The 10,589-nt window shown below is 44.7% G+C and overlaps 1 protein-coding gene across 2 annotated transcripts in view; it reads right to left on the bottom strand.

The window, feature by feature from the left end:
- The window catches only part of HSD17B12 (hydroxysteroid 17-beta dehydrogenase 12), a 152,068-nt gene extending 147,633 nt beyond the window's left edge, over positions 1 to 4,435 (bottom strand). The window contains exon 1 of one of the 2 annotated variants that reach the window (XM_067557584.1): positions 4,231 to 4,435. In XM_067557584.1, the coding sequence (XP_067413685.1) occupies positions 4,231 to 4,396 (166 nt within the window). In that variant the 5' untranslated portion in view covers positions 4,397 to 4,435. The remainder of the gene's footprint in view (positions 1 to 4,230) is intronic. The other variant, XM_067557586.1, reaches the window with a different exon arrangement.
- Between the last annotated feature and the right edge of the window lie 6,154 nt (positions 4,436 to 10,589).

Below are 10,589 nucleotides of genomic sequence, written 5' to 3'. Positions count from 1 at the left end.
AACTAATGAAGAAAGGAACAACACATTTACGTAGGTCTCATAAAATAAGAGTAAAAAGTGATGTTCAAAATCCAGAGGACAGCTTCAACAAGACTAACGTTGTTAACTGAGATGAAATGCTGGGCTAGAATATTTAGTTTCTTTTAAATAAGCTGGTAATACTAGCTAACGGTACTGTCTTTATAAGAAGGAAAAAGTGGCAACTCAAATTTTTTCTTGTAAAGAGAAAAAAGTGTTAGCTTCCCTTACCAAAAACTGCATTTCAGCTAGACTCCAAACCAACCTATTAAAAAGAAAGATCATGCTCCTTCATTCAGTTCTTGCTGTCCTAGAGACATAATGAAAAAAAACTGGTGTTGTGGCAATGCTAGTGTATTTTTAGCATGACAATACTATGTATCATTATAAAGAGGATTATCTAGAAAATACTAAATGTCAATGAAGTGGTAGCTATGTCATGCAGACTAGCAACATTAATGTTTTCCATAACATGGTAGTAATTTCATTTCTCAAACTCCATCAAAAGTTAAAATGTAACTGGAAAAAAAAAATTCTTGTCACGAGTCTATAATCTAATCATACCTAGTTCTGTGCAACCAGATTTTAATGCTTACATGTATTCCTTTTATTTGTCTGTTTAATATTTCCTAAGCACTGTTTGTCACTGCTTGACAGTTGGCAGGCAGACAACATTGCAACATACGTGCATCAAGATTGCAGTTTTACTGATGAGTCAATGCCAACTAGAGGCATCTCTACCTAACTGTGTGAATCACTTAGAGAATGTACTTTGAGAATATGGTACTCAAAGAAGGCAAGTCCTGAACAAGAATTCTGGACAAGAATTCAACAGAAATGTTTTGCCTCTACTTTTATCAAGCAGTTTTTAGTAATGCCCACGAAGTGCTAGGCACTGTAAAAACATAAGTGGAATTTCTGGCTGTGATAAAAAATAGAAATCATCAGCCCAGGAAGAGAAATTTTCGGAAAGTTAAGAGTACATGAAAGTGAATTATAAAGAGATCCCAGCATGACCTTAACCATAGTTGTAACTTTAATTTGAGAATCTGGGTTGGAGCAGAAATCATGGGCTAGATCTACAAAAAAGGATACAAGTGCCTAACTGCCAGCGAGTACATGCACAGTCACCTTAGCCTAGGCACCTAGCCCTCAGCCCAGGCACCTAGCCCTCAGCCCAGGCAGGATCCTGTAAGTAGGCATTCCCCATCTATCACACTGCAGGGCCTGGTCTGGTCAGCATTTTCAGAAAACACTGAAGCCAACACAAGAATAGATGGAGGATGAGGTGGTGCCCCTTTTATAACTTTTAGCCCAGTGGTTAAATACTCACCCAGGAGGAAGAGACCCAAGTTCAATTTCCCCCTCTGCCTCAGGTGGACAAGGGACTTGAACTTGGGGGGGCATTCCGGGGAGTGGGGCAGGCCCAGCCATTGGGCTACAGCGGTGGATCTCAACTCACCTACTGAAACTGTTCCACTGTGTATAAATAATTAAATATGCACTCGAGCAAGGGGACTGGAACTTCCGTCTTCTACCTCTCAAATGAGTGCCCTAACTACTGGACTATAAAACTCACTCTCTAGTTGGCCCAATGAATATTTTAAGGGATTAGGTGCCTAACTCCAGGAGAGGGTTCACAGATGTGAATCCTGAGCGGAGAAGGTGCCTAAATCCCTCTTCTCCATATTGCCTATTGACTAGCTTGGGTGGCTCCCTACTCAGCATGCTTGCTTTTGTGGATCCCATTCTTAGGTACCTTATTCTTCCTAAGCATTGTATAGGGAGCTAAACACCTAACTCAGAGCTATGGATTCCACTGGGTGGCAAAGTGCCTAAGTTAGGCACCAAAACACTATGCATTGCAAGTCCAAGTTCATTTGTGGATCTAGCCCCATGTCTTCTTTTCCAGAAAGCACTTATTATAGGCACTTCTAGAAATGAGTAATACAGCTGCTGCTAACAGCAAGATCTATAATATGCAATCAACCTGGTAAGTTTCCTCTTATACAATTCTTAGGGAAACCTAGACATGAGTACTCTATATCAGAGATGTATTGCACTTTTACTGTTCACTGAACTCAAAGAAATTTGTTAAATCCACATTACACAAGGTAAGCTAATCTTCAAAAGTACACTTTTGTATTAGGGCCTACTGGTAAACAGCTGTGCTGGAATCACTAGTAGAAAGCACCACAAAAATGAATCTTTTGCAAACTGGTAAAAGAGAAAGATGATGGTAACTTTAGTGATTTAATCTGAAAGAAAGAGAGCGAGCCATCAGGGAAAAAAAAAAAAAGTCACAATCTCCTGATGAAAATATAAGTATTAAGAGAGCTGAACAGAAAGTGAGAAGCAAGAATGAGGATGTCAAGTCAAGTGTGTATTCAGCTGAACTTCAAGAATTCCAATTCCTGTCACTTCCTTAGGTTTGACTCCTCTTATTTGTCCAGGGTGCCCTATATTATTAGTATTCAATTTCAGCAATGTTATGATAATAGAAGGATTCAGAATCCAAACAAGTAAATTCCAAGTCATTACAAGGGGTTTGTATTTAAAGAAAAGCTACAAAGCTCAGAATGAAAAAGTTATGTGCAAAAAAGTATACAATGTCTCTCACCTCCATCCTTCTCAGAAACTCAGACTTGTAAAAATATGATGGATACTGCAGGCATTGAAAGTCATCTGGTTCAATTCTTGATCAATACAAGTCATGAGAGATGTAACTGTCTCTTTTAAAGACTATTTAAATCAATCATGTTTTTCCTGCTGTCCAACATTTTGGTCCAAATAGACCTGGTTGCTTTCTCTTAGAGCCTTAAATCCCCCAAATTCTATTAGCATTAATTATTCCTTCCTACCATCAAGAATCATCAACTAAAGAAATGTAGCCGTAGTAGCTATTTTTTTTAAAGTATAAATCCCACCAAAACACTACCATTATAACAAAACACAAATTGTCAGGCAAGGTGCAAATTTGGGGGTGGCGGGGGGGTGGGGGGGACGGGGACGGGACGGGACGACGACACAGAGAAATTACAAAAACTGACATTAAATAATGAAAAGTTCCAAATGATGCAGGACTGGCACTTCATTGGCAGCTTGACAAGGGCCCATGGATCACACTTATTAACATTTTTTTCCCTTCAGGACTTCCAAAATGCAGGGATTATCTGTTTAACAAAGAGTGACAGGGATTGAGTGAATTATCAGATCCACAGATCAAACTGGTCATAGCATCACAATCAGAACAAAAACCCATTGGCTCGTAATCTTGCATTTAGTCCACTAGACCACATTACCGCAATGTGCTTATGACAGTCAGCACAGAGAATTTTCAGCTATGTTACAAAAAATGTTTATACTTACTCCAGATACCACTTCCCTTTACACATTTTACTATTATTTTTCCGTTGGGACCTTCAATCTAGGCCCTTATCCCAAATTTGGGACTTGGTAGGCTCACATGGCTGAGATATTGAGGCAGAATAGACTGTATTTGAGAGGGCTGAGATTATCCCTGAAGCACACATTCCAGATTCCACTACACACCAGCCTTTAAGACTTTATCAGAATTTAAGACTGATTTCCACTGTTTCCTTTAAACGAATATAACACATCCCGGGTGTGTGTGTGGGGGGGGGGGAAGGAGGTAAACTATACTACAACTTTCATGTAGTTTTGGATGCAAGTAAGTCGTTCATTGGTGAGAAGTTTTGCGGGATCACTTGAATGGGGATTAGCCCCATCCCCCCATTGACACATTCCTATAGCAGCAGCTCCCTGCTAGCAGCTGGGAAACACGCATCTCCCTCGACTCGCCAGGGGGACCAGAGGCACGCCAAGAAGTAGGGAAGAGCCAGAAGGGGGAGATCAGGCCAGCCCCTTGCAGGACAAGGGTAGCGACCAGGAGTAGCTTCCGTTCCTCGACCCACCCCGCCCCCCGCGGGCAGGGACCCAGGCCGGGAACAGTTACAAGGAAGGGGACTCTGCCCAGCCCGCCCCCCATAGGGAGGGGTGGAGGAGGAGGCCGCCTGGGGCAGTGCCAGCCGCATGGCGGGGGAGGGGCCCAATGAAGGGAAGGGGAAACCCCAAGAGACCCCCTCGCTGAAGGGGGAGCCCCGGGCCGCCCTAGGGCAGGGCAGGGCAGGCCAGGAGGGAGAGCGCAGACCAAGGGCGGCGGAGGGGGCAGCCCCAAGGGAGCGGACTCACCTGCCCACGCGCCCAGCCCCGGGCCCGGCCTCAGCGGGCTGCCCAGCACCCAGACGCGGAGCCCGGCCAGCAGGCGGTAGGCGGCACGCGCAGTGATGTACACGGCGCTCAGCACCCCCACCCAGTAGAGGAGGCCGCCACTGGGGACAGTTCCTGGGACCTCCATGCTGCGGGGGCGGCGGCCAAGAGCAGACTAAAGCCCGGCCGCGAGCCGTCACCCGCCCCACAGCCGTCACAGCTACCGCCCCCACTACCTCGCCATTGGCTAAGCTGTCCCTCAATCAAAAACATGCTCATCTCCCATTGGGCTGGGCTTCGCCACACTGCCCTCTCCCGCCCCGAAACCTACAGGCCCATGACAACTGCCTTCTGATTGGAAGATGGGGGTAATCATCAAACGCTCCCATTCATCTGTCTCTTGCACGCCACGTGGTCGACTTTTACGCTCCTACAGCCTTTGGCAGAGGCACTTGTCCGTCACGCAGAGATCGTTGTGCGGCCGTTGGTGCCGTTGGGGCGGGAGGTTTGAATGTGTCAAGGGTTCAACCAGCGCAGCCCAGTGACCCACGCAAGGGAGAATCCCCAGCCTGGGCCCAACCTAGGGAACGATATGGGCCCTGCCTGGGGACCTCGTTCAACCCCTGTTCACAGGATCTATGATGGGACATTAGTGAAGTGCTGATTCTGTGGGAAGAGCCTCTTCTACTGACTCACCAAAACTACTATTTACAGCAAGCTGTTCAAGGGTTTTCCTTGAAATTCTCCACCTCGATATTGGCCAGGTCCAACCTGCTTATTTCCAGTGTATTGCAACAATATATTTACCTTTCACATGAAGAAGAGATCTCGCTGAAAATCTTTGCAGATAGAAGGCCCTGTCTGAAATAAAGTTGTCTTAAGTTGTCATTTCTAGGTGCTCTTATTTTTTCTGCGAGTGTCATAGCAAGCTCCTACTATTGTTCATTCGCGTAAAGAAGTCTGAGGATCTGGCGGCTTTGCATGTTTCCAGTGGAAAAGGAGAATGTCCTTGATTTGGTCCTGTGTCCCATTAAAAATAAAATACATCGGTGTCCCTCATTTTAGCAAAGAATAATATGCTTTGACACATCACAAGCTCTGATTTCTAGTCTGTACATGGCTTTGTGCCATGAGTCAAACATCACTGTAATCTGAATAAACTATGAAGTAGGTTCTATAATACAGAGTTATTGCTTATTTTACTCTCCCTGATGCTTCAGGCTCCATCTTCCCATCATTCTGAGTTGTGTGCTCCAAACATTTTTAATGTAGTTTTTCTTAAAACCGATGAAAGTCCCCCCAGCTGTATAGGTTATGATAACAAGAGTCTGTTATTGGGGGGTTGCTGGGTCAAGGAGATTTAGTTCATTTAATTCTCATTACTAAAATGATTGCTTTGCTTTTAGTCGTAATGCCTGATATTGACTTATTTTCCTTGTTTACATTGCTTCTATCACAGCTGGCCTTAAGTACAGCAAAGCTTGCCACAGGTTGAGGCCCTTCCCCTCATGCAAGCTCTGCCACACACAGGCTGGCCCTATGTCCCACAGCAGCTTGCAGAAGGATGAGAAAGATCTCTGCGAGAGACCCCTTTTCTCTAATACAGCAATGGGACCAGAAGATGAATCAACATAAGCCCTGATTCCCCTGATTCCAGCAACTTGTGCCCCACTCAAGCTTCTTCCCTCCTTTCCCTTCCCTTCTCTTCCCAAATCCCCAGGCTTCAACTTGCACTCTTCCACTTTGGTTTTCTTCACTCTTAACCTTATTGTTCTTTATTGGCCAAGGTTGAGCATGGAAATGATTATTCTGATTTGGTTTCCCCTCTAAGTCCTCACTGGAACATTGCATAGTGTCAGATATCATTATTTCTCTATAACTTTCCTTTTCTTTCCCAGTTCTACAAAAAAGGGAAAGTGGCATAGGCAGTGAAACATCTATGCTCTTCTTACAAGTACATTTCTAAGGCTCTCGTCACTATAACTCCTCACTATGTCACTCAGAAAGGATGTAGTAAAGAGAGGACCTGCCCACACACTATTGACATGATTTTTGCTGACAAGGCCTCCACTCTGAATGGCACATCACATGCATGCCACATGATGCTCCCAAAGCAGCAGGCGAAAGGAAATCAGTGACAATGCATGCCTGAGTGACCATATGGACTTTATAAGCAAGTACAAAAACTCATAGTTAATTCAGTGATTGAAACTGAGCAACATCTGATGTTAGAACAAAGGTTGATTATAATTGTGATAGTCTTTTGCTTTGATTTCAGTGCTGGAAGTGCTTCTGTGCAATGTTGCAATAATATTAGTATGTCTGGTAACCTGGGCCATGATTCCATGCATCTTTTGCTGTATTCTTCATATGTTGTTGACCTCATCAACCATAAGTCTTTTGTGTTTGGGGTCTTCCACATATCTTTTAGATCACACACATTTTAATCCCACTCCTGAGCACGGCTCTGTATAGTCAATGGAAAATCTCTGTGGCATGCTGCTAATTCTATCGAGCTTGCTACTTATACCAATTTCATGGCCGTGAAAAATGCATCACATAGTGTGAAATTGGTCCTTCCCCATGAAATCTGATCTCCCCTGTGTTGCTGGGAGTGTGCCAGCTGAGGGCCCCTGGCTGCTAGTCCCAGCTGGACTGGGGTGCTCCCAGCAGCACTGGGGAGATCAGACCCATCTCCAGTACCTCCCCCTCCTGCAGGAAGCTCTGAAGGCAGCACAGAAGTGAGGGTGGCAATCCTGCCACCCCCCTACAACAGGTTTGTGGACCCCCCCCCCCCCCCCGACCACAACCCCATTTTGGGTTGTGACACCCACTGTTACAACACCATGAAATTTCAGATGAAAACCTCTGAAATCGTGAAATTGACCAATTTTCAAATCCTATGGCTGTGAAATTGACTAGAATGGACTGTGAATTAGGTAGGGCCCTACTTATATGACCCCATCACCATAATACCTGAATGTCTCTCAACCATTAATGGATTTTCTCCTCATAATATCCCTGTGAAGTAGTGAATTATAATCCCCATTTTACAAATGGGAAATTGAGGCAAAAAGTGGATTAAGTGGCTTGCCCAAAATCCCAAAGGAAGTCTGTGACTGAACAAGGAATTGAACCCAGGTCCCTTGAGTCCCAATCCAGATTTCCATTCAATAAAACACTTTTAATATCCTAATTTTACAGCAGATTTATTTAAATTGGAAAATAGAGGCTGCTACTGAATAATACAGTAGCCCAATACAGTAATATGGTAGGCCAGAGTTGTTTATTTTTATATTAAATTAAGTCTATTTTATTGTGTTCCCCCACTTTCAGTTTTCAATATATCTTAGATTTTTGTATTGATTTACATTACATAACAGAATAGTGGAAGTTGTCAGATATGAAGCTGGAAGTTGAGGCCTGGTATACACCACAGGGTTAGGTTGACGTAAGCTGCATTGCATTGACCTAGCTGTGAAAATGTCTCCCGCCAATGTAAGTGCCTCTCTATGACTATTTAGGCCTTGTCTACACTAGAAAAATAAGTCAACCTAACATAGGTCAACTTACAGTCACTGCAATAATTACTACCCTCCTTCAGTCGGTGGAGTCATTGGCGCTGACTCTGGGTTTTCTAGTGGGTGCTGGCGGGTGAGCGGAGCCTTGGGGGAAGAGGGGGGGCGGGAAGAGGCAGAACGCATGGCTGGGCCACAGTGTGAGCTGGCCACACTGATCAGCTGATTCACAGCAACGCTGCGCACCACTGAACAGCTGATTTGCACGGCGCTGCGTGGATCAGCTGTTTGGCAGTGAGATATGCAGCGTGAATCAGCTGTTTCGGTGGCATGCAAATCAGTTGTTTGGCAGTGTGTGCGACTCAGCCATGAAATTGACAAGGATGCCCTGGCTCCCTGCCAGGAACGGGTGGATAAGCACCCAGGGTTCTCACCCTGCTTGTAGCCAGGAGCGGGAAACCAGCTGTTCAGCTCTCAGGTGGGCTCCACTGGAGCAGTATAATTGACAAGAATGAGAGCCCCACAGCTGATGTAAGGGGGATTGTAGCAGTGCGCCATCAGGGGCTCCTCTGTCCCTGCTCCTGCCTCTTCCTGGCTCACAAACCACTCAGAGACCCTCCAGTTCAGCAATCACCAGTGCAGTCTATTTACAGCGTGCTGTTCCACCACCTTCTTATGATACACAGCTTGGGCTAGCAGTCTCAGGAATTTGTCAGCTTCTGCCACCAGGCAGGAAGAGCCTCTACTCACCTTCCACCCTCTGGCTTCCCCTCTTATTTACTTTGCCTGGGCCTGGCTAATTAGGCTGACTGCTGCTTACCATTCACCAATCCGGTACAGGTGTCTCTAGGCAGTTCCAATTTATCTCACTTAATTGGGACTGGCGTGACATAGAGCTGGCTAAGGAGTTCCTGCCCAGCATCCTGTCACAGGGATGCAGTGTCTACATTGACACTGCGTTGCCCTAACTAAGCCAACATAAGCCCTACTCCTCTCGTCAAGGTGATTTTATTTTGTCGAAAAAACAAGGCAGGTTTATCAGCGGTGGGTGACTGCAGTGTGTACACCAGCACTGTTTTTGTCGAAAAAAGCTGATTTTGGTTGACAAAACAGTCTAGTGTAGAGCAGGCCTTAGTAGTATGCCACTTCCCTGAGTGGCATAAAGACACTGTCGATGTAATTAGGTCAACACAGTGACACTGAGTTGCTTACGTCAACTGTCACTGGCTTTCAGGAGCCATCCCACAATGCCCCACACTGACAATACAATTGATACAAGTGCTCCTGGTGAAGATGTGCACCACTAACACAAGGAGCCAAGTGTGCACACACACAAGCAATTTATTAACTGCAATTGCTGTATGCCAATGTAAGTTAGGTCGACATAATTCTGTAGTGTAGACATGGCCTTGATACCTAGGGAAAGGAAGGTTGTGGGGTCTGGCACCTGGGGGAGGCATAGGAAGCAATTTGGAATTTTGAGATTAAAAAATTAGCTGAATGTTCCTGCTAAACTGATCAGCACAGAAATAGACAACAATGTTGATGTTTAAATTTTCCAGAAGGGTAGCCGTGTTAGTCTGTATGCAGCAAAAACAACGAGAGTCCTTAAAGACTAACAAATTTCTGCAGGCATAAGCTTTCATGGGCTGCAAACCACTTCATCAGACTCATGAAGTGGAAATCACAGACAGGAGGTATAAATATGTACATCCAAGGGTAAGAAACATAACAATGGGGAGGGCAAGTACTAACCAAGTCAGTTCAGTTAGGGTAGATGAGGCCTATTCACAACCGTTGATTAGAAGGTGAGAATGTGTGAACAGTGACAACTAATTCTTGTAATGAGATAACCATTCCAAGTCCCTATTCAGACCCAGTCTGATTGTGTCAAGTTTGCATATGAGTTCCAGCTCTGCAGTTTCTCACTGAAGTCTGTTTTTTAATTTTTTTTGTTGAAGTATGGCAACTTTCAAGTCAGCTACAGAATGTCCTGGGAGATTGAAGTGCTCTCCGACTGGTTTATGGATGTTACCATTTTTTATGTCTGATTTGTGTCCATTTATTCTTTTGTGTAGTGACAGTCTGGTTTGGCCAATGTACATGGCAGAAGGGCATTGCTGGCACGTGGTGGCATATGTTACATTAGTAGATGTGCAGGTGAATGAGCTCGTGATGGTGTGGCTCATGTAGTTAGGACCTGTGATGGTGTCACTAGAGTCGATGTGCAGGCAGAGTTGGCAACGGGATTTGTTGCAGGGATAGGTTCCTGGGTTAATGTTCTTGTTGTATGGTGTATGGTTGCTGGTGAGTATTTGCTTTAGGTTGTGGGGCTGTCTGTAAGCAAGGATAGGCCTGCCTCCCATGGCTTAAGTGAGTGAGGGCTCATCTTCTAGGATAGGCTGTAGATCCTTAATGATGTGTTGGAGAGATTTTAGCTGGAGGCTTGGAATGGTTATGTCATTACAAGAAGTAATTGCCACTGTTCACACATTCTCACCTTCTAATCAACGGTTGTGAATAGGCCTCATCTACCCTAACTGAATTGACTATGTTAGCATTTGCCCTCCCCATTGTTAAGTTTCTTATCCTTGAATGTATATATTTATACCTCCTATCTGTGATTTCCTCTTCATGCATCCCACGAAGGCTTATGCCTGCAGAAATTTGTTAGTCTTTAAGGTGCTACAGGACTCTCATTGTTTTTGATGTTTAAATTGTCATCTTTGATTTCCAGCATAGCAACCAATTGAGATGAATGGAGCAGATTGCACCTCTCTTAGCTATTGTTTAGCTGGCTGAAGGTCCAGGAAGAAAACTCTG

Source organism: Emydura macquarii, unplaced genomic scaffold (genome assembly GCF_026122565.2).
Source record: "Emydura macquarii macquarii isolate MOO-44397 ecotype Brisbane River unplaced genomic scaffold, CSIRO-AGI_Emac_v2 contig_1876, whole genome shotgun sequence".
Lineage (NCBI taxonomy): Eukaryota > Metazoa > Chordata > Testudines > Chelidae > Emydura > Emydura macquarii.
The sequence above is the reverse complement of the archived record's forward strand: the minus strand, read 5'-3'. Positions and strand labels throughout refer to the sequence as shown.